Source organism: Leptodactylus fuscus, chromosome 5 (genome assembly GCF_031893055.1).
Source record: "Leptodactylus fuscus isolate aLepFus1 chromosome 5, aLepFus1.hap2, whole genome shotgun sequence".
Taxonomy (NCBI): Eukaryota; Metazoa; Chordata; class Amphibia; order Anura; family Leptodactylidae; genus Leptodactylus; species Leptodactylus fuscus.
In genome coordinates this window covers 76,629,980-76,655,616 of record NC_134269.1, presented here as the reverse complement: position 1 = coordinate 76,655,616, position 25,637 = coordinate 76,629,980, and the positions used below count along the sequence as shown (strand labels likewise).

General features: G+C 42.7%; 1 protein-coding gene across 1 annotated transcript in view; it reads left to right on the top strand.

The window, feature by feature from the left end:
• The window catches only part of LOC142203025 (tropomodulin-2-like), a 56,247-nt gene that overhangs the window by 16,828 nt on the left and 13,782 nt on the right, over positions 1 to 25,637 (top strand). Inside the window, exons 2-3 of the mRNA XM_075273447.1 lie at positions 656 to 806; positions 3,483 to 3,639. Coding sequence (XP_075129548.1) covers positions 681 to 806; positions 3,483 to 3,639 — 283 coding nt within the window. The 5' untranslated portion in view covers positions 656 to 680. The remainder of the gene's footprint in view (positions 1 to 655; positions 807 to 3,482; positions 3,640 to 25,637) is intronic.

The following is a 25,637-nucleotide window of genomic DNA, read 5'->3' as shown; positions in this document are numbered from 1 at the left end:
AAATAACCAATATTCACCAGGTAACTATTTTACTGCTGCAGAACTGCTGTTGTGGTGGTCCCTGCCGGTCTTCACTGCTGCAGCACTGCTGTTGTGGTGGTCCCTGCCGGTCTTTACTGTTGCAGCACTGCTGTTGTGGTGGTCCCTGACGGTCTTTACTCCTGCAGCACTGCTGTTGTGGTGGTCCCTGCCGGTATTTACTGCTGCAGCAATGAAGCCTAACATTCACATGGTGCTGCAGCCATTCACTTGGCTAAATAAAACCATGCACGTGGTAACAGGTTAACTATTGTAGTGCTAGATTCTCCTCCTTGGCATGGCTTCACCCTCATGCAGCTCATGAACTTTATGGTCTATCACTGGGCTAATATGTTAGATTTTATGTTCTCCCTCTCCAGTAATGGCCGTGTTTCACAATGAGATGCCGAGCAGCCTTGCAGTAATAATAATCACCCATTTAAGATGCCCTTTCTGTCCCTTCCACTTCAGTAGATTAGAAGTGATAGGTTTGTGAGAAATAAATGGAAGAATATAAGACCGCATCCCGTCCACCCCTTCTGAATTAGAAGTTATATGAGGACATTTGTAACACATGGAAGAATGTCTCTACATTAATGATAATTTAGGAGCTGAACCCTTTTCTTTATTATTACAGGAGAACCATTGCCCATCATCCAGTCATGTCTCTGCCATTCAGGAAAGACTTTGACAAGTATAAGAATATAAATGAAGATGAAATTCTTAACAAATTGTCCGAGGATGAGTTGAAACAGTTGGAGAATGTCCTAGAAGAGCTGGACCCGGAGGTATGTGTAGTATGTAGGTAGCTTCAGCCATCTTCCCCGTACACCTTGTTTCTGCCGCAGAGGTGTGTGATCTTCTTCATCTCTCGGGGATTTATTCTCTGCACATGACAACGTATTTGCATCATCATTGTTTACTAACACATATAGCCATAGAGAGCTATCACTCAGTAGCTCCATGTAGGGATTATAAATGTCTAACCAGGTCTTAGGAGACAGGTACATTCTGGGCAAGTAACTGTATTTGGTTGTTGAGATGCCCAAATCTTACAATCTTTTGTCAATGGTCTATAACAGCTTCACTGATTCTTACAGAAACCATTATGTCATCCAGGACAACCTTATGGCTACCGTGCTTTTTAAATTGGTTGTTAAAGAGCTGCATGATATATAGAATAAAAAGTGATTTATTTGTCAACAGTATTAGTTTAAAACAATAAAGATAAGTTCACTAACAGTCTCTTCAACAGTACAGTATATAAGTGGTGTAGAAGAGATTTTGGTGGTAGTAGATTCCCTTTTAAATACAGTATACCAGATTTGCTTTGTGCTTATATTGGTTTGCTTTGTGCTTGTATAATCCGTATCCCAGGACTCCAGAGCAGCCCATAGTCTGTATACCAGGAAACATATGTCTATAATTAAGGTAAATGTATGCTTTTATAAAGCACAGACAAGTGACTTGAATGTCATTCTGGGCGTCCCATCACGTTCTTATGACGCAGGGCGGCTTTCTAATTAATACCAGTCATGTTACTTGCGAGATCCTAATTGTACGGTTTTCATTTTACATTCTCTTGGATGTTATCTACATCTCTCCCGCGTGCTGGCAGCCGCTCTTTCCACAGAAGCCAAGAACAACACTGAAAAACTCTTTATTGACTGCAAAGTCACCTTAGCTGGGAACAAATGACTCCTCTAGAAATGAAACATGTGTTGTTTTTAGGAAAGGAAAATGTGTAGAAATTTCCATTCCGTCAGGTAAATTAGTAACTTCAGTTTTCTCATAATGCACTTGAACCAAAAATAGAAAGTGATGTACTTGTGTGCTTCATTCCAGATCTATATACATTCATCTATAATACGTTACCAGAGGATTCTTCTCTAATAGGATCCTTCTGAGAAGCACAAATGTTAAAGGGGGTCACCCACTTAGGCCGGTCCCCTGACCAGCAGGGGGTAGCGCTCGGTAACACTCACTTTGCAGTAAATGTGAAGCATTACCTGGTGCATATTGAAAACAGTGCCATTGGACTGCCATACTCAGTGGCGTAACTAGCAATGGCAGGGCCCCGTGGCAAACTTTTGACATGTTTCCCCCCCCCCCCCCTTCCCGACTTACACTGAAGACCCCAACCGATCCCCTTCCCCCCCCGCATTTCTGTGTGCTCTATTAAGCTTCATAATGGCCCCTGCACACTCTATTATGCCTCATAGTGGACCCTGAACACAGTATTACGCCCCATAGTGGCCCATTAACACAGTATTATGCCCCATAGTGGTCCCTGCACAAAGTATTATGCCCGATAGTGGCCCCTGCACACACAGTATTATGCCCCATTGTGGCCCCTGCACACACAGAATTATGCCCCATAGTGGCCAATGCAGAAACAGTATTATGCCCCATAGTGGCCCTTGCATACAGTATTATGACCCATTGTGTACACCCATGAACAATTATTATACTCTGGGGTCTTTTTAGAAAAATTGCAACGGTAGCGGCTGTCGCAGGGTCCCTAATGTCCCGGGCCCTTTGGTAGCTGCTACCCCGGTAGTTATGCCCCTGGCCTTACTCAAAGTCAAATTGAGTAGCAACTCTTCCTCTCTCTAGCTAAATCCTCATTTTACATTAGCCATGCAAATTTAACCTCTTTGCTGCTAGAACTTTTTTTACTCTTTTGACATACAAATATAAAACTTGATTTATAACCTAAAGAAATCATGTTATACTCCTAGACACATATATGTTCTAAAAATTACACTGCGAAAAAGCCATTGAACACTTTTTATGCTCATGGGCGCCTTCATGCAGTTTTGCATCACAATGCAACATTTTGAGGTGCACAATTCCTCCTAAAAATAAATGTTCTCCATTTGTAGAGATTATATAATCCATTTATGTTCAAGTCAATGCGCAAATAAATTCACAAAATCGCCAGAGCTGAAGATCCAAAGTCTTAGATTCAGATGCCAATAAACATTTACATCATGGAGAGCTTTGCTCTTGGTATATGACCTAAGCTTTGTCCCCTAATATTCAAAGTCGTTACATACATCTGTGACAGTGGAAGGGTTACTTCATCTATAACAGGAAATTTATAAAGTGATATACAGAAGTTTTTTGGCATCATAGAGAAACAATTTCCCACAAAACCTCATTGGACCAAAAATTTCTAACACTTTGACAGTTTTCTGTCACCATTACCATCTACGGTTTTCTGCCACCATCATCACCTTTCTGAAAATGCTGATGGATTTATCATAATTTATCACAGAAAACTGAAAGCTGTGTCAGCTCATAGCTGCGAGACCCCCCTGTCAAGGCATGATAGGGAATGGACAACATGGCTTCTTTATAGCTCTGCTCTACTTGAGTGACTCTGCACAGGCATGAGATACAGCTTTGGCAAGGAGCACATTGTGATTTTCAGAGTTGTGATACCCTCTGTTATTTTTCAGAATGCCCTTTTACCAGCTGGGTTCAGACAGAAAGATCAGACGACCAAGGAAGCATCTGGAGCGTTTGATAGAGAACATCTACTGGCCTATTTACAGAAAGAAGCCATGGAGCACCAAGACAGGGAAGACTATGTGCCTTTTACTGGAGAAAAGAAAGGTAATGAAACCTTTGCCAATATTTCCTACCACTCAACATTGGCGTGTGAGTATTGGGTGAGAGGAAAACTTTTAAAAGAAGCATGATGTCTTCTATAGTTGGGCAATGGCCACATGTGTAACCATAGGGAAAATACCTGAACCTATATTGGACACTGGCACATAATGTCAGAGATGTGATCACAAATCAATGCATCTAAAAATATGTACATTTTAATATTCACGCACATAAAAGGCATACAGTAGTAGAGAATCCAAAAGTCAGCCAAAAGACATTTCTTTTGCATGAAAGATCATATGTTTATGATCAATCTTTTGTTGAAGAATATTTGTTCACCACCCGGTATCATTGAACATATTCTGTTTGAATAACTGTAACGGCCAATATGGACTAAGATGGATATGGCTACATCTGTGAAACAATTGATCACCAGATGACTATCCTTTCACCGGCTGTTCAACCAGAAACTTAATGTATGACCAGAATGCATGTGCCTTACAGTAAAGCATTGAATTGTGTAGATAGATAGTTCAAGTCATCCTCACTTGTTGTTCACATAGTTGAAATGTTACATGTCATAGATTACTGGCATACATGGAATACTGCAAGGTAAAAAAGCAATATGATGTTTCATAAATGTATGTTAAATCATGTCAGCCTTTTTTGTCTACATGTTGCAAGTATTTGCAACCTATGACATGAGTGATAGGTATACGTGAAAAAAAACTATCCAGAATTCAGAGGTGTGCCCAATGCAGGACTGGGGTGCCTACGGCCTACAGTGAAATTCATTCTGGTGCCCACTGTACATGCAAAAATTCCTAAAATGTTACCAACATAATTTATTTATTTTCAGGAGTATTTTGCTGCCTCGTCATTGTCTCAATTGTTTCTGTCCTGGGGTCCTGTCAGTAGCCTGCTTTTTGTCTTTTGCCTTAAATAGCCCTCTATGAGCTGGGGATAGATGTCATCTCAGCTGCCCAATGTACCTATAGTATATAGAAATAAACTGAGTAGTTTCTTAAATAATCGGCCCAATATATTATATAGTTGCATAGCCTGGTTGAGATGCATATGAGTATCTAGTACAATAAAGTATAATATGAGTGTAAAGTACCATGCCAGGGTGAGATGTGGACCCACTTGTCTCAGAGATCCATTGGGGGATTCACTTGTTCACCTGTGGGCCAGTCCAAGCCTGTGGCCAGACATGGTCCAAACATGGAAAATGGGTGCCAGCTGTCTGGAACTCTGCTAACTAGAGATGAGTGAACACTATTTGAAACAGCCGCTTGAAAAGCATGCTCCCATAGAAATGAGTGGAAGCGGCCAGCATGCTGACTTTGCCGGCGGCCGGCCGCTTAACCCCCCGTGTGCTGGCTACGTCCATTCATTTCTATGGGAGCGTGCTATTCGAAACAGCTGTTTCGAATAGTGTTCACTCATCTCTACTGCTAACCTGACCTGCTAGCAGCACTTTTTATTTTGACTTATGGTTTTGTCCCCAAGTAGGCATCAGCAAACTGATTTGGACAGAACTGGAATTGACCCGAATTTCCAAAAGTTTTGAGTTCATCACCCTCAAAACACTATTACACTTTAGAGTCTCCTCAGACCTTAGACTATGAAAAGCAGAGATGAATTAAAATAATAGACAATTATACTGACCTTGCCTGCCTGGCAGAGTACAGTGGTATGGCGTCACTGGTGGCAATGACTGCCTACCACAGTGACATTACATGTTATTAAGGCACATGTGATCATTAATTTATTACATCTTGTGTTTCACATTAGCATCCACCATATGACAGATGTTAAGGGGTTTTCCTGCCCGAAGCAAAATTTACCGAAGGACATGGAAGGGGTTAAAATTGAAAAAGAAACCATAGTTATCTTTCCTTCTGCTGACCCAGGTGCAGCTTTCAAGTCTGCTGCTCCAGGATTGACATCAATTAAACCCCAAGTGGTTTCTGCAGTTAGTCACTGACCTCAGTGGTCACTGACCTCAGTGGTCACATCCAAAAGTTGGGTACGGCATTGTTGCAAAAGATCTGTCACTGCAGATGTACTCGCCTACTGCACATAGTTGTGAGGCCACTGATTGGCTGCAGGGGCCATGAACATCATCACTGGAAAAGCAGCGCTGAAGTCATCTTTACCACTGGTGTTGAGCCAGGGCCTTCACTGTATGACAGTCCCTGGTAAGGGGCACCTTTGTTAAAAGTGAATAAGTTCCATTGGTGTAAAGTGTCTATAGAGGCATATATTGTAAAGGGACGGTTCAGTTACGCCACCTAACCCCAGCCATCTTCCCTTTGGCCATGCTCAGTCCCGTTTTGCACTTACACAGTTCCCCTCCTCATACAGTAGAAATTCCTTCTGTTGCCTGTAAAATGCATGCATTTCCAGAGAACTGGAAAAAAGAAGTGAAATTATTTACATAATGACCTATAAGAGTTTGACTGTTGAAGGGCTTGTCTCATCATGATAAATTCCGTCTATATACAATATAGTGATACTACACCACAATACTTATACGCCAACTGAAGAAGTGCTGAGGTAGATAAGCCCCACACCTTCTAACCATGCTGGTAATAGACACAGCTCTGCAGAGTGTACACGTATTAGTCTTTTGGACCTATCTGGTAATACAGTCCACATGAAACTCATGGGAGCAGGCTAAACAGTGTAATCTCATCACCTTCCGTGTAGTTCTCCAAACATATAGGGCATGACAATGGTTCCCCAACATCCTGGTTTATGGTGGATGGGACCAAGTTCATAGAGCGTCTAATTTCCCTGCTAGGAGGAGCAACTTCAGGAATGTCTGCAACTAATGATCTGTTCCTATGCTGTGATGTGATATGGTAGTGGCTCCTGGTTCTCCTTCCAGTCCTGGTCTGATGTACTTCTTGTGCGATGAGCAATGGGTGAGTAATCCTCAGTAGATTACAAGCCACATGGCTTCAGATGGTACTGGGCACTACTACCAGAATGGCCTGATACATGCCGTCTTGGCATGTTGTGGCTAGTGGCCACATATGTGTGGCCTTCAGGACACTAAATTATGAAATGTCAGAAAACACACAGAAAAAACAAGCAAAAAAAGCAATGTTTTGGATAAAATCCTGTTTCAGAGATGTATATAACACCTCTTGTCCGTGGCAAGTGACATCCAGCACAGAACTGGAACACTAGATCCATCATACATGGTGACATCATAATGGAGTCTTGGAGATCAACACCTACTGCCCACTTAGGGCTCGTTCACATCTGCGTCGCCCTCTCCGTAGTTCAGGTTTCCGTTTCCTGCCTAAAACAGAGGCAAGAGACGGAAACCTGCAGGAGTCTCTCTCACCCATTCATTTGAATGGGTGAGAAAGCTGTCCGGCCGTGAGCGGCGGTGAGCGTTTTAGGCTCTCCGCCGCGAAACCGGGTTTTATAATCCGGACACAGAGTCGGACATGCAGTACTCTGTGTCCGGATTAAAAAATCCGGTTTCGCGGCGGAGAGCCTAAAACGCTCACCGCCACTCACGGCCGGACCCGGTCTGAGCTTTCCGACTTCTGGCATGCAGAAGACGGAAAGCTCAGAACAGACAGGTGAACGCTAGTGTGAACCTAGCATTATTGGTATTTTCAGAAAATGAAAGGACGAATCCCATAGTACTGTGAAGACACATGGAATAGACAGAGGTGTAACTTTAAACTCCTGGGTCCCAGTGCAAAATATGCAGTGGGACCCCCACTTTCTATCAATAATACTAGTGTTATATACTTCTTATGTTGTGGAAAGGTCTTTAGGTGTCCTAAGACAAATGCTACCTCTGACCCCCTATAGTTACACCCCTGTTGGCATAGGATTCCTGCCCTACCACTTTCTTACTGTAAGATGCCTTAGGTCTATGGCCTACAAGCTGCGGGGAGTGAGAGTTGTCGGTACAGTACCTCTCTGCTCCCGATATGTCACAGAGTTATGTGTAGTGCAGAGATATAGCGGGGGTGGGAAAAATTGAGGTGCGTATAGAACTAATATTCACGCCTGTGTGGGGGGCAGTGTAGGACACTGATGGCCAATAGGCTGTGTGAGGCATTGAAGGGGCATTAAACTGTGGGCATTAGGAGGAACATTAAAGGTGTTAGCTACCTTTCTAATATTGATGGTCTATCCTTAGGATAGGCCATCAATATTAGGTCTGCAAGGGTCAGACAGAGGGGACCCCTATAAATGTCAACATACTAGGAGTCCCGCTGTTCATTTGCCGCATGATCTATAGTGGCAGGTTTAGTTACCACAGCGGTGTTCCTTTAAAGTCTATGAGACAGAGCTGCAGAATGTAATCCCGCTGCTACACATCATACAGCGAGTGAGCAGTGGGGCTCCAGGGGTTATGGCAGCCCCCGACAGATATAATACTGCTGGCCTATCCCTAGGCCATCAATATAAATATGGTGGATCTCCCCTTTAGCACAAAAGCACAAGATATATATTTGGAGAAGATTAATTTGGGGGACAGGGAATACTCTGGATGACAGTAGGTACTGTAAAGGGCTGCAAAAGGGGGCATGGCTTGGTCATAATGGAGGCATGAGCTTAAAATTCTCCCAGCACACTGTGTGCTTCACACTCTGCTACTCCCCCAGCTCTACTTACAGAGCCTCTTTTAAAAAAAAAAAAAAAAAAAAAAAAAAATGGAATCCCTCCCTTCCATGATATATGCAGAATTCAATAGAATTCTGGGTAAGGAAATCGTAGTAAATTAGGAACACAGGGTATTGGGAAACACATTATAATTTTGTATACACCTACGAATCCCACTTCTCATAAAAATAAAACATAACTTTTAATAACGTTTTCTTCGAAGGAAATCGTAGATAAGACCTCATTGGTGGAAAAGAGACACTTGCTCCTAGTGCCACCTTTTGGAAGGCAGATCAATGCATTTCACAAAGAAACCTAAGGCATAATCTAAGGAATAATAGCCAAGCGAGAATACTTCCTCCTGCAACCTGGAAACAGCTGTCTGCAGATGGGGTTCTCTTCTTTCTCTGTTATTCCCAGATTATGCCTTAGGTTTCTTTGAAAACCATGCATTAATCTATAAGGAGCTACTCCAAAAGGCGGGAAGAATGAAGTACAATGAGTGTAATGTGCCATGATAGGGTGAGCTTGGGGCCCGCCTAGCTCATGGGCCCACCCGGGGATTAACCTGTCCACCTGTAGGTCACAGTCCTATCCTGGGTGTGTCTGTGTTATGTTATCACTCTATAGTAAAGCATGATCATATACAGATTTTGTTATGTTGAGCTCAGTCAGATATCTACATTCTGTAAGTTCTTTGCAAAGCAACATTACATTATGTAGTATATGACTGGTGCTAGTGCTTTATTTGACCATTATTTATATGGAAAAATGTGTATTCATATTCCTCTCTTAATAGTCCATATACTCAACCATTTGTGGAGCTACTAGTTATTCCTGGAGTGTGCTACATGCTATCCTCTATATTACATACAGTATCCAGGATCATGTATTATATGTGTGATGGATGAGTTGCCTTTGTAAACATTAGACTGGTTTTTATCTCATAGACTGTGGTGAATGAAATAACAGGCATATCACTATTCTAGCAGAAAACATGAAAGCAGGAGCTTGTTTTTCCATCCAGGAAGGCTGTAAGTCTAGTAAGTTATCAACTGCAGCGCTGTAAATACACCTCATTCATAGGCATATGGCCTCTTGGCCTCACCTTCTGTACTTAGTAGTCCACCATATGTCCAGAAGTGACATTTTTATATAACTATGTTTGTATGTTTCATGGAGGCAAATGCGGTGGGCCTGAAGAATGTAGGGTAGCCAACTTACAGTGTCTCCGACATCATACTTTTCTGTATTGCTTCCATTCTCTACAAATGGGAAGACACAAACCATTTTACTGCAGTCACTAAGAGATGAGCTGCAATAATGACACCTGGCCACGATGCAGGGTTCGGAGCCATCTCTTTCCTCTGTGCAATGTATAGTATGGGCATCAGAAGTGGTCCAGACATCTGAACCGTGCAGAGGCCGGCTATCAGCCTCACACCCATCAGATATTTATGGAATATCCTAAGGATAGGTCATAAATAAGAATTCCAACATAGTGAATTTTGCTGAGATACAATACCACACATAACCTGTTGACAGATGTTATTATGGAAGAGAGCAGCCATTTTTTAGCATATTATTCTGGACCCTTGACAGCAACATAAATAAGCAAAAATGGTGAATTTTCAATGTAAGTTTATGAAAGATCCATTTATTTTCACTGTGCTGTATAATGGTGATTTTGCTTGTTTGTCTTTTCTGCAGTAAAAGTAACATGTGGTTTCTATCAAGATACTAGAGAAGCCAAATTTTCCCATCTGATATATTAAGAAAAAGTGGGATTGGTCATCATCCAGATACACTTATGGTTTTTGCCTTTTGCTATAAGGTTTGATTCATCTCCTAACTAGTTACATAAGATGACAGTACAGCTCTTTAACCATTTACTTCAGCTTACTATTGTAGAGATTCTTTGTACACATTATGGTATATCTATGATCTACTCCATTGTGCTCCTTCACAGAAGCTAAAATCCCTAACATTACCAGAGTCTATATTTATTATAGATAACTATGTAGCATTCCAGTCCTTATACTTGGGGTCTGAAAAGACCCCCCCTGAGAATAATGATGGCAGTTTTTGTAGGGTTCGCGGGCCCGCAGCCTTACTTACCGATCCTGGCTTCTGCTCACGGTCACATCAGCAGAAGGGGAAGCACCGGCGGTCGGAGCCAGCAGGCAGGAGCCAGGATCGGTAAGTAAATAGGGCCCATTACCTGCTGGAGTTACTTCAGCAGGTAACGGCCTATTTAAAAAAAAAAAAAAAAATCTGCAGTGGTAGCGGCTGCCTCCGAGCCCTGTTACCCCAGTAGTTACGTCCCTGCATTACCTATTGGATTATTTTAATAGGTAATGACTGATTAATACTCACTTCTTCCATCTCTTCCTCTTCAGCATGTGGCGCCCTGACAGAGAGCTATCCTTAGATAGATATACAGCAGGGCAGATGAAGACAGTACTACAAAATATCACCATCAGAAGTAATACTGAAATGTTACATAGTAAAGGAAAAATATGCTAACCAGATCAGGAATAGGATTGCAGACACATGGTATGAAATCAGGAGGAAGTGATGAAGCCTCTGGTTTTGGATGTATGAGGCGTAGGACAAAGGGCATAAAGTACAAAGCCAAAGACCAGCGGCATCAACTAAAGAACTAAAATTAAAAGGAACAGATCAGGAATTCAGTTACTGCCATTAAAAGTAGAAGGAGGTCACATAAGACCAAAAGCAAGTAGATTTCTGGGTACATAAGCAGAGTATGAAATCTATCTGACAATGCACTTCAGTAACCTCTCATATTTGACTAGGTCTATAGAGACCTGGATGCTGCTGGGAGTGAGTACAGATGTCTGTAGAAAGACATTTTTTACAACATGGAGAATTTTTCATTGAGTATATACAGTATTTTCCATGGGTGCTCCTGAGTAAGCGGGTGGTCAGCTACAATGTTACCCTAATTGTCATTCTATTCATATTGTTCCCATGTGTCTGTAGAGGGTAATAGTTTCTGTAGCTATTCACACTGTGGCTGCCCAGGTTTTATTTTTGCACATAGAAGGAAGTTTTCACCTCTGGCCTAATGATTTTCTATGTGATTCCAGTTTTATAGATGATGTCATAACATGGCTCAAGCCATATCTACAGTCAAACCTAACATTAGATATTTTTCATATCTGAGAATTGCTGGTACACTTTGTACAATAGTAAGTCACTCATTGTCCTTTTATTGACCACATTTGGTAGTAACTAATCTTTACATGTTAGAAACACCCTACAAGATCTCTGTGCTGTGGAGTAAGAATTGGGGCCAGATTTGGGTGGAGTTGGAAAAAAAAGATTGACTCCCACTCCCTTTCTTAGGAGTTCAATTACTATTGTCTTCCCTGCAGTAGAGGATCTTTAATGCTTCTGACTAGAGATGAGCGAACAGTGTTCTATCGAACACATGTTCGATCGGATATCAGGGTGTTCGCCATGTTCGAATCGAATCGAACACCGCGTGGTAAAGTGCGCCAAAATTCGATTCCCCTCCCACCTTCCCTGGTGCCTTTTTTGCACCAATAACAGCGCAGGGGAGGTGGGACAGGAACTACGACACCGGTGACGTTGAGAAAAGTAGGCAAAACCCATTGGCTGCCGAAATCAGGTGACCTCCATTTTAGACGAATAGTGGATTTCAAATCCGGGTCATATGAGAATGTGAACTTTGTGACTATGAGACAGGGATAGCTGTACAGGCAGGGATAGCTAGGGATAACCTTTATTTAGGGGGGAATGTTATTAAAAATAACTTTTTGGGGCTCTATCGGGTGTGTAATTGTGATTTTTGTGAGATAAACTTTTTCCCATAGGGATGCATTGGCCAGCGCTGATTGGCCGAATTCCGTACTCTGGCCAATCAGTGCTGGTCAATGCATTCTATTGGCGTGATGAAGCAGTGCTGAATGTGTGTGTTTAGCTCAACTACACCGGTGGAGTAGTTGAGCTAAGCACACAGATTCAGCTCTGCTTCAATCAGCGCTGGCCAATGCATTCTATTAGCTTGATGAAGCAGAGTGTGCACAAGGGTTCAAGCGCACCCTCGGCTCTGATGTAGCAGAGCCGAGGCTGCACAAGGGTTCAAGCGCACCCTCGGCTCTGATGTAGCAGAGCCGAGGGTGCACTTGAACCCTTGTGCACCCTCTGCTTCATCTAGCTAATAGAATGCATTGGCCAGCGCTGATTGAAGCAGAGCTGAATCTGTGTGCTTAGCTCAACTACTCCACCGGTGTAGTTGAGCTAAACACACACATTCAGCACTGCTTCATCACGCCAATACAATGCATTAGCCAGTGCGCTTGAACCCTTGTGCAGCCTCGGCTCTGCTACATCAGAGCCGAGGGTGCGCTTGAACCCTTGTGCACACTCTGCTTCATCAAGCTAATAGAATGCATTGGCCAGCGCTGATTGAAGCAGAGCTGAATCTGTGTGCTTAGCTGAACTACTCCACCGGTGTAGTTGAGCTAAACACACACATTCAGTACTGCTTCATCACGCCAACAGAATGCATTGGCCAGCACTGATTGGCCAGAGTACGGAATTCGGCCAATCAGCGCTGGCTCTGCTGGAGGAGGCGGAGTCTAAGGTCGGACCTGAATGGAGACTGGTGTGGAGCGATCTTAGACTCCGCCTCCTCCAGCAGAGCCAGCGCTGATTGGTCGAGTTCCGTACTCTGGCCAATCAGCACTGGCCAATGCATTTCTATGGGGAAAAGTTAGCTTGCGAAAATCGCAAACTGACAGGGATTTCCATGAAATAAAGTGACTTTTATGCCCCCAGACATGCTTCCCCTGCTGTCCCAGTGTCATTCCAGGGTGTTGGTATCATTTCCTGGGGTGTCATAGTGGACTTGGTGACCCTCCAGACACGAATTTGGGTTTCCCCCTTAACGAGTATATGTTCCCCATAGACTATAATGGGGTTTGAAACCCATTCGAACACTCGAACAGTGAGCGGCTGTTCGAATCGAATTTCGAACCTCGAACATTTTAGTGTTCGCTCATCTCTACTTCTGACTGATCATGGCTATCATTTATGAAGTCAGAGTCGGAGTCAGTGGTTTGCCCTACAGACTCCACAGTCCTATAAGATCTGCCATTTTAAAGATGCTCTGACCTAGTTGTCTATATGTCAGAATTTGTCTCTCTTCAAAGTCATCCAGATCCTTATGCTTTCCTATATTTACTGATTAATAAGCTTGACGATTTGACAGTCCACCAGTTGCCTAATATTTTCCACCCATCAGAGGTGCCATTGTGGAAACATAACCAAAGTTATGGTTGGTTTGTGTGTAATACATGGAGCTTTAGCTGTAGCTGAATTCATATATGATAAGGTTGGATGAAATTCCTCTCAATTCTAACCAATAATACTACCATACTACCAAAAAAAAACAACACATAAGGCGGATAACAGTTTTCACATATTCGCAGAAAAAACTCAGTCGTGTATAATGCATATTTGGTCTCCTACAGAAGCTTTAGATTTTCTCTAGTTATAGACATTTTACATTCTGTGTCTTCCACAAAAATTCTCTGTGGTGTTTTGGCATTTCCTGTGTCAGTTTTAGTTCAAGAACTGTAAAGTCTCAAGATAGGAGGTCTCGAGATTAGATTATGTTTTTTGGCTATAAATTAGCGTAAAGCGACAGAAGTGTAATGCAAAGTTAATCTAGTAATATCCTATGGAGAGACATGAAGAAACAATATTTAGCAATAAACGCAAATCTATTCTTCTACTTGGCCTCATTTTCTGTAGGTCACTGAATGTTTGTAAAACATCAATAGGAAGAATTTACAATCCTCCTCTGATGTACAGAAATACAAATGATAGCTAATGGCTTATTTTTGGAATAAAGACCAAATAGAAGTATTAAGCCTCAAATCTGTTTATAATTGGGATTATTCTGTGTGCTATGTTATTTATATTAATTGTATTTGATTTCGGAGCTACGATTAGTGCGGAATTAACCTGACTGGCAAATTATAAGTCACTTAGTGGGAAACTAGATCATGACAAATCCACTGTATTTGCTATAGCTTCTATTATAACAGAGCCATGGTGTAGTGGTGAGCAGAGACAGATTTGACAGGTTCATTGTAATGCATGATCCTTTGGAAAAGGCATATTCAAGTTTTGGGAGACTGATCACAATGGCTAAAGTAGTCTGGATTATGCAGGAGTTGATGGGGGGAGATTTATTATTCGGTTTATGCATAAACTGCACTGTCACTCACTTTTACATATTTTGGCACCAACAGTGTCCTGTAGTTAAATGTGATATACCAGGCTGTGGTGGTAGCTGTGGCAGGCAGTAAAGTATGGATTAATATGTTCGACTAGGCCGAAAGACATGTCTGGCTGGTGATAGTTGTGGCAGGCAATAAAGTATGGATTAATTTGATGGACTTAGATAAAACTAAATTATTGGCAATGAATTGGTTAACTGTCCTTTGTCTGTCTGCATTACTGCTATAGCTTGGCTCACTCAGCACAGATAATATCCCTCACTCCTATCTATGATATCTGTTACTAATCTGCTTGTAATTAATTAAAGACTAAATTGTGTTGTAATTCTCCTATACCTAAGTCTCTAGCTCTATTGAAAGCTTTGCATCTGTCTATTCTCTGTATTATGCACATCCATCCCCTACTTCCACTATCACTGAAATGCCTCCCGTTCCAGCCCATAGAACTATATATATATATATATATATATATATATATATATATAACATCAGCACTGTGATTGGTTCACCCTCCACTGACTATTGGCTGAAAGGCTGTCAGGAGGCAACAGACTATCACAGAGACTCACAAGACTCAAGTCACTTCTGTATTTTTTCTTTGCGATACATGTGGCAGCGGCCAATAAATGAATGGCCATTTATTCGGAGGATGAATAGTTCTTTACCCGGTACCATAGGGCATGTATGGTCAGTTCGAAATTTTAGTTTGCCAATATATATATATTAATCAGAGCAGATGATCATTGGTTCAGCACCTGGACCACCCCACTTCTATCTCACATCAGCTTATCTTCCCTGAGAACAAAAGGATTGGACATGCTACATCCTTCAGGAAACAGTCAGGAGTTCAAAATACACACCAGATAGTCATCCAGTCTGACCAAAATCATCACGTTCAGTCAACATTAATCTGTTGTGTATGGATACCTTTAATGTTGCATAGATGGTAAGAAATATTTTGGTCCTCCATATACAATAAAACCAGGCAAAATGCAAATCCTGTGTGATGAGAACCTTATAGCAATAGTGTTATAATATATACTCACACTGACCAAAAAAAATAATTCACCAAGAAGTTGTTGGAATCAAATGAACTTTTTCATGAATGTAATGATGATACATGTAAGTGATTACAATATTGGAGCAAAAGTTTATTGGGGAATAATGTACAATTGAAAGGAGACTATTGTACAAGCTGCATGTAGCCTGTATACAAGGTATGATATGGCTGGGCATGGATGCATACAGGTTCCCCATGAGATTTGTGGTATATTTGCCCACGGATCTTGCAACAGAGCCTGTATATAATGCATACTTGTAGCTTTCTGAGGCCGTCATCTCAGCTTCTGACATAAATTCTTGATTGAGGATAAATCTGGCAACTGGGAAGACCAAGGAAGTGTTGCAGTATGGTGGTTACATTCCTGGAAAACCCTTACCATGTGTGGGTGAGCTCCTGAAAAATGTTATTTGGAAATCCCGACAAGAGGGAAATCTAAATCAAGTCAATATTCGGTGTGAGCACCCTTTGGAACAGGAGTCCTAGAAGTGATGATATGGCCCCCACAGAACCCTGATCTCAAAATTATCAAGTCTGTCTGGGATTACATGAAGAGTGAGAAGGATTTGATCAAACCGATATCCACAGAAGATCTGTGGTTAATTCTACAATTTGTTTGGAACATCCCTACCAAGTTTCTGTAAAAACTGTGTGCAGAGTGGTCAGACCAAAAATTGATGTGATTTTGATTTCTTTTTTGTTAATTCACTTTATTTTGTTACTTGTCAAAAATAAACCATCAACACTTTTATTAAGCAGCATTTTTTCTACACCTGCCTAAAATTTCTGCACAGTACAGTATTGTAGGGGTTTTAATTGTTTTGCAGTGGAAGGAGGGAACTAGCTTGAACTACAGGAACTCCTGTCAATTGCATTTGTAAGCTAAGCCCTTTGTCATTCACTATGTTTAGATTTTAGCTCTTTAACTATATAACTGCCTTCATGCACTGAGATTAAAACCTTTGGTGGTCCCATGTAGCGTGATTTAGCTTGAACAGCTAAATAAATATGTGTCTCTTGGCGCTGAATCCTGCTAAAATCCTATAGCTGGCAATAACGTAATGGAGATTTGCAAAAACAGGATCTCCACTGTAATTGCTTCCAGATACAGTTTACATCCAGAAAGCTCGCAGGAGTGTCCACAAACACAGAATTGTAGCTTTCCTATAATCTGGTTTACTTTCATTGTGTGACTCTTGCTACAAATCTCTTGTCTTGCAAATTGTCTAATTTCAGGCACTTGACAGTTGTTGTGAAACAGTCACAGGATTGAAAGGAATAGTCTGTTTTCTTTGGGGAAACAAGAAAATTAGCAGTATGATACATTGTATTTATCTGTGTCAGCTATTAGACCGGTCATATAAAACCGTTCATTAGGTTAATGAAGAAACCAACTGTAAGATTGCCAGTTTTTACTTTTGGTTTTAATTTTAAACTTTAGTTTTTATATTTTTATTGCAGGTTTTCCAAGTTACAATTTAAAGTTTGAATCGAAAATGGTCATTTTGTCCTACATGTGACCCATAGTTGTGAGAACAGCTCTATGGACAAGGCTGTTTTATTACATACTTTCATTCCCTGCACCTTTTCTCAGATCTCTACATTGTGCAATATCTCAGTTATTTCACCTGGAGATATGTGGATACATTGTGAAAGAAGTATTAGGATTGCCCTTGTTCTTATTACTTTACACTAAGGCAGTGGCGTAACTAGGAATGGCGGGGCCCTGAGGTGAACTTTTGACATGCCCCCCCCCCCCCCCCGCCGACGCCGAAGACCTCAACCAACCCCCTCCAACGCATTCCTGCTTGCTCTATTATGCCCTATAGTGGCCCTTTTACACAGTATTATCCTCCATAGTGGCCCCTCCACACAGTATTATCCTCCATAGTGGCCCCTCCACATAGTATTATCCCCCATAGTGGCCCCTGCGCCCAGTCTTATCCCCCATAGTGGCCCCTGTGCCCAGTCTTATCCCCAATAGTGGCCCGTCCACACAGAATTATACCCCATAGTGTCCCCTACACACAGTATTATCACCCATAGTGGCCCCTGCACACAGTATTATATCCCTTAGTGGCCCCTGCACACAGTATTATATCCCTTAGTGGCCCCTGCACACAGTATTATCCCCAATAGTGGCCCCTGCACACAGTATTATCCCCAATAGTGGCCCCTGCACACAGTATTATCCCCCATAGTGGCCCCTGCACACAATATGTCCCTTAGTGGCCCCTGCGACTAGTCTTATCCCCAATAGTGGCCCCTGCACACAGTATTATCCCCCATAGTGGCCCCTGCACACAGTATTATGTCCCACTGTGGACACCCATAAACAATTATTAAACTCTGGGGTCTTTTCGGACCCCAGAGTATAATAATCGGAGACCCAGGGGGAGAAAAACTTAAAAAAAAAAAAAAAACTCTGTTACTCACCTATCTCCCATCTCCTACGCTGTCGGCCTCCGAAGTAGTCGATCTTCAATTACATCAAATGTCACATGACCTGGGACACAGGCCGGGGTCATGAGACGTCAGACGACTAGACCGAAGTCTGCATGGATCGTGGAGAAGTAAGTAACAGTGTTTTTTATGTTTCTTACCTCTCCCGGGCCGCCGATCATTATACTCAGGGGTCCGAAAAGACCCCCCCCCCCCCCCCCCCCCCCCCCCCGAGTATAATGATAGCAGCAGTAGCGGCTTTCACCGGGCCCCTAATGTCCCGGGCCCTGTGGCAGCTGCCTACTACTATGGTGGTAGTTACACCACTGCACTAGGGGTTGATAATGTTAGAATTTGTAGGGATACACACTATTGACAAGTGAAATTGTAATACTAAACTGACAATGTATTCACACATTTCCAGGAGTAATAATAGAGGAACAGTAACACAGAGTTTGTTCTGAGTATTGCCAGAGATGCACTGAGCATAAAGTGGTGACATATTTTAAGGGTATCATTTTCTGTGGTGAGAGAACCCTTTAACTTAGTATGAAAATAACCCACAAATAAGTAAAATTCACTAATGTTATACATGATCTGTAACTATCATTTAATGCTTGGTGTGATCGATGAAGACAAAGGACACATATAGTTCTGGCTGAATGCCTCCATAAGCGGTCCTGCTAAGTGTCGATATAATAATCACTAATAATAATAATAATAATCACCTCCATCTTGCAAACCTCACATGGTTTCTCCAACTGTGTACGGCTCCAAGAGTCTCATTTCAAGCTCTTGGCGAGATGGCATCGCACCCCAGTTTGGTTACATGCTCAAAAGCTGGCAAAAGATGACTTGTGCTGGAGATGCCGCTCCGATAAAGGTACCACTTTCCATATTTGGTGGACATGCCCAAAAATAAAGAACTACTGGTCTCAAATCACACAACAAATCCAATGCATTACCAAGTCCACCCTAGTGTATCCCCCTGCCTCAATTCTTCTCTCGTGCCCTACGTCGTTCTACACACCAAACAAATCCAACCTTGTAACTCACCTTTTCGAAGCAGCTAAAAGCCTTGTTCCCAACTATTGGCTCCAAACCACCGTTCCGTCAGTTGTAGAATGGAAAGAGAAAGTCACACAAATTTTCAAATTCGAAGAAATGCTCAGCTGGTCCACTGGCTCGCACGGACGCTTCCTGAGAACCTGGTCCCCATGGGCCCGCTACTGGCGAATTGACATCTCTATAGACCACCAGTAATCTCTCCCAGAAAATGTTCAGTACTCCAATTTGCTCCCCCATACCGTCCCCTCCATGGACGACTACCATGGACTATCTCTCTCCCTCTCCCCCTCATTTCCTCCCATCCCCTCTTCCCTTGCTCCTACCTATCTCCTTTACGTTGTAACTCTTTCCTCCATACAGGTCATGTTGTAAGCTTTATATTATCACTTGGACTTGCTTTGTTCAACCCATACTTAGCAGAGGGCTTCTCCCTCTGCTCATTGTTTGTATCCTCTATGCTCGACATGTTTGTACATTCACAAACTGCTCCTTTTTTTCTTGCCGCTATATTTGCTGTAAAATTTGAAAAATGTTAATAAAATAAGATTTGAGAAAAAAAAAAAAAAAGTGTCGATATAATGGGTTATTGGGAAAGAACACCACGAACACCATACCTGGGAATATTTAGCTGGGCAGCCTCTGTTCTTGTAAACAGTGTTCTCATAAGGGAGAATGGCATGAACTAGTTTTACCAGTGGAGAAGTATTTTGTGGGGTGTAACCCTCTCACGATGTTTCCAATCTTCTTCAAAAGATCAGTCCCAGGAGAAAAAAACCCAGAGTTTTCAGGATCCACCTATCCATCACCCCTTGGAGGAGTACAAGGACATCCTCCCAAAAGGATAAAAAATTTTGGTAGACCAACAGTAAATGCACAAAATCTGCATGCTCTGTAGCACAGTGGTGGCACCTTGGAAGCTGAGGCCTCAAATTGCGGAAATGCAGCTTTTTTTGTTGCAGATTTTGCTGCAGTTTTATGAGCCAAAGCCAAGAATGGCTACAAAAGAAATAGGAAATATATAGAAAGTACTTATACTTCTATCTTCTGCTCAATCCATTTCTGGCTTTGGCTCACAAAACTGTAGCAAAAATCTGCAACAAAAATAACTGCATTTCTGTAAAGTGGGGCCTCAGTCTCAGAGACAATTCTCCTCGTGCGAAATAGTCTTATTGGTGTTAAGGTAGTATTGATGCATTAGATACAACAGAATTTTTTTCATTTTTGACTGGGGAAATGAGAAAATGCATACCACCCTCGCCTCTACAGTTTAACATCCTCCAGCAGTGGGCCTGCAATGTTTAATGTCTATCCAGTGGTGGCCTCACAGAAATTTAAGGCTCTCTTAACATTGGCCCTGAACAATTTAATATCTTCCTGCAGTGTCCTGCATAGACTAATGTCCCTCAGCAGTGGCCCCACAGTTTTATGTCCTCCAGCAAAGGCCCCCAACAGTTTATTGTGCCCCACATAGTTTAATGTTTCCCCTGCAGTGGCCCCACATAAGTTAATGCCCCCAGCAGTGTCCCCAGTACTCACTGCTTCCAGGGGCGCTGGAGCAAGTGAGGAGAGCGGAGAGGTAAGTATATACATTGAAGCTGCCCCAAGCTTACAAGCTCAGGATGTTCCAGAACTGGGTCAGGGGTTCTTTCCTTCCTAGTTGTGGCAGAACTGGGGAGAAGGCCGGAGGCTGCTTACTGTTTTAGAACTCTGCTTTGTTGGATATACAAGGGTGTCCGAAAAGTAAGTACACAAAATGAAAGGGTGGACTTAAGCTGGTATATGAAGCATTTTGTATTAATGAACACGTAACCGGAAATGCACCATTGTGGCGCTGCAGGTAGACAGAGATGTCAATTTCCTATCCCTCGCTGTGCCATGTGAAAGGAGAAACGATGAAGAGAAAGCACTTTAATGGGAAATCAGTTTAATCACTTACTTATTACAAGAATTGCTCGAACTACTGGCTGCCTGCCTCGATGCAAGCAGTGCAACGCCGGGAGATGAATTGACGCACCTGTTCACAGACAGCACGCATGCTGGTGCTTGGGTTCTCTCCAAACCTCTGGAGGACATCCTCCTCAAACTCCGGGGTCCGCACAGAGTGAGGATGGCCAATGCGATCAGGTGCTTGAAACGTTCAATGCTCGCGAAGCTGGCGGTCAGTGGTGACGAATGTACGTTGATTCAGTAGACAACGGTTAGGGAACCACTCTGCGTAAATCCTCCTTGTTGCGTTAGCATTTCCATCTGCGGCACTGTAGGCCAGATGCATGTCTTCTCGCTCCACCCATGTGAATCGATACATGACTTATGTCAACAAAATGCCTGAAATCGAATCCGCTTAGATTCACTGTTTTGGTCTACCTGTGGCGCCGCCACGGTGCATTTCCGGTCACATGTTCATTAATAAAAACCATTTCATATACCGGCTAAAGTCCACCCTTTCATTTTGTGTACTTACTTTCCAGACACCCTATATGTTGACTTCATATCCATTACAAATGAAGTTTTTAACCACACACACACACGAAATAGACCTGTGTGAAGCTGGATAGTTCTGCCAGTATGTAAGTATGTATAATGATAGTATGATGACATAAGTATCTATTATTAAAGGGGCTCTATCAGCAAAATTTTGCTGTATGAGCCCCACATATGCGTGACTAGCCTTTAAAAAGGCTATTCAGGCACCGCTAATCTTATTTTAAACCCACTTCCCGTTTTAAAATAAATCTATAAAAACATATATGTAAATCATACCTTTGCATGCACGGGGGGCGGTCGTGCACGATACCACGTCATCTTCTGGAACGCCTAGCTCTTCTTTCTTCTTCTTTAGGCGTCGCCCTCCGGTACTGGCTCTTCCCGACTTCATCTTTATCTTCTCCCGGCGGTTCAAATACGATTGGTTGAAATCCGGCGTGTGCGCAGTAGCGCTCCCTCCGAAGCTACTGCACACACTCCAGTGCCATTTTTCTCAATAGCAGTACCTCCGGAGTGTGCACAGTAGCTCCGGAGGAAGCACTACTGTGCACGCGCCGGATTTCAACCAAGAAGATGAAGATGAAGAGCCAGGACCGGAGGGCGTAGCCGAAAGAAGAAGAAAGAAGAGGTAGGCGTGCCAGAAGATGACGTCGGTGCACGTTCAGGTATGATTTACCTATATGTTTTTATAGTTTTATTTTAAAACAGGATGGGGGTTTAAAATAAGGTTAGCGGTGCTAGAATAGCCTTTTTAAAGGCTATTCCCGCATATGTGGGGCTCATACAGCAAAATTTTGCTGATAGAGCCCCTTTAAGAATAGTAGTGTATTGATAGTGACATTCAGTTGCACACGTTGGAGACAGCTTGAGTAACATGAACTATAAGCTACATCCAGTGCTACTTGTGGCTTCTACCCTAGTTATTCTGGAGCATGTTTTCTTTCCCAAAATCTAATTTTCTCCCCAGTCCTGATAAACATCAGGGGTGTGTACAGTTATCGCCCTTGACAAAAATGTTACATTTCATTTATTGAGCTTTTGCATTGTAGCACATGTCCAGCTTGTAACTGTTACCCAATCCCCAGTGTCCGTAAACAACACGCCCGCATTACTCAGTGCCACAGGGCTTACTTAGAATATAAAGAAGATATTACATAAGAAATACACAGAAAAGTCAGAAAGACCAGAGACGGATCACAGATGCCTGTTGGCAGAGATGAAATATTCACCCTTGACTGTTTAGTAGAATAGAATACAAGCCAAATTATGATGGAAAATGGACAAATTGCTTTGCCAAAAATATATCTCGGATATGGATGTAACCTTGTTACATTTAACAGAGAGTCCAAACACAGTGTATGTTCTCGATGATAAGGGTTTAAAGGGACTATCCCATATCAAACACTTATTGTTTATCCACACCTAGACCCTAACTGATCACTAGATCTGGGATCCTAAGCTCACCAGTTTGGAGGACTTATAATGGAGTGGTGGTCGCACATGTTCCCTGACGCTACATTCAGAGTTTATGGGACTGACTGAGAGTCAGGTACAGCATTCAGTCATTTCTGTCAGTCCCATAGCCATTCAATGAGCTGCATTGTGGGTGCGTGATCATTTATACTCCTGCAGAATAGGTGGCTCTGGATCTCTGTACTAGTGATCAGTGGTGGTACCAGTAGAGTGGCCCCCCAGCAGTTATCATCTATCCTGTGCATAGTTAATAAATATTTGTTGTGGGATAATAACTTTGAAGGGAAAGGGAGTCCATGCAGATAAATAGGATAGAGTCACCTAAATTACAGAGTGTTTCTCCTTGTGAATCTGTGCCTCTGTTGCTAAAATATCACAGTTTTTGTCAATATGCAAATGAGGGGGCAATGAAATTATCAGCAACACCCTCATTGCTCCAAAGAACTTATTTACATATTGACAAAAACCGTGATATCTCAGCAACGGGGGCATTACTGTACATAGGGAAAACACCACAATTGGCCCTAAGTTATCCATCTGTAGGGCTGGACGGATATGCTGGGTTCTGGGGAAAGACGCCCTTTAAATCATATCTTAATGAATGATGCCTGGTAATCAGCTGTGCACCTGTGTGCTCATCACATGACCATGGACCGTAAATCACATGACCATGGTCAGAGTTTTATCCTCTAGAAGTAAAAGAATGAATGACAGCAAGCCGAAATCTAGAGAACCGTGAGGAATTGATACAGAATGAAGTAATGCATTGCTGCCACAACAGAGACACACTGGTCATAGGCAGGTTAGGTAAAGTCTAGGTGATATGTTCACCCAGTGTTTCCAGTGTTGTTATGAAGCTTCTTTTATTACTACTAATACTGTATTGACAGAAACAAGGAACATGAAGGTTATGGATGAAGGAGCAAAGTGTCAGCACTTGTAACGTCAGCAAGTGTTTTCATCCTAAACAGTCCGGAATAACTGAGTCATCTGTATCTATGGAGCAACATTTGGTTCTTTATAGTTTAGGGATTAATGAGTGTATATTCTGCCCAGGGCCGGCTCCTGGTTTTTATGGGCCCTTGGTCGACAGAGCCTCAGTGGGCCCTCTTGTGGAGGAGGTGGGAGTCGGGACACTGCGCGCCGCTGCGGGCGGACGAAGCGAGTGACGTCACGAGCGTGGCGTCAACCTACACCATACCTCCCAACTTTTGAAGAGTAGAAAAAGGGACAAAATGTGGGGCACTTTAGCTCCGCCCAATTTTATGTTGACTCTACCCATTCCCATTCATTTTTCATGTGCCCCCACACAGTATATTCCTCCTACAGTCACCCGTAAATTATATGCCCCCCTCATCTTTCCCCCAGTTTCATATACACCCTTCCTCTGCCCCCAGTTTCACGTCCCCCCTTCCATCTTTGTCCCCAGTTTCACGCCGTTCTCCCCCTTCATCTGCTCCAGTGTCATGCCGTTCTCCCCCCCTTCATCTGCCCCAGTGTCATGCCGTTCTCCTGCCCCCTTTTTCTTTTTTTTTTTTTTATGTAGATTGTGAGCCCCACATAGAGCTCACAATGTACATTTTTTCCCTATCAGTATGTCTTTTTTGGAATATGGGATGGAAATCCATGCAAACACGGGGAGAACATACAAACTCCTTGCAGATGGTTTTATGCCCTTGGTGGGATTTGAACACCAGGACTCCAGCGCTGCAAGGCTGCAGTGCTAACCACTGAGCCACCGTGTGGCCCCCTCCCTCGCCCCCTTTTTCTTTCCCAGTGTCATGCCATTCCCCCCCCCCCTTCATTTGCCCCCAGTTTCATGGGCCCCTTTCATTATGTTCCACCTTAATGTTTAGCACAAAACAAACACACTCACCTTCCAACGCTCCCCCATCACTCTCTCCGCTCTCACTCCACTCACAGTTGTAGGCCCGAGGTGCCGCTCGTTACAGTCACAGCACAGTATTCAGACATCTGCCTGGTATTCAGCTGTGCACCTGTGTGTCCATCACATGACCATGGGCTGTAAATCACATGACCATGGTCAGAGTTTTATCCTCTAGAAGTAATAGAATGAATGACAACAAGCCGAAATCTAGAAAACCATTGGAATTTATACAGAAAGTATATTGGAAAATTGTATAGGTTTTTATTGTACATTTGTTTGTCAATATTGGTCTGAAACTCCTCCTCCTCCTCCTCCTCCTCCTTTATCATTCACTGCTTCTTATGTCACCACTTGAGGATAAATACACTGAGCAGTTTCTCATACAGTTCCAAAGTGGTCCTGGTTCCATTTAAAGCTTGCTCCTGGTTTCTCATGCCACCATTCAAGTTCCACTCCTGGTCGCTGCTCCTGACATTTCCTGGACACCATGTTCCCATTTCCAGTTTTTGTCTGTGCACCTGTGCTTCTTGCAACTTTTGACACGGAATCCATTGCAAAAATTCCACTTCCCATTTTTTCCTGGTAGCTGAACAAAAATCAGCTAGTGGAAAAAAAAGAATCATACTGTCTGATCTTTGGGCGGATC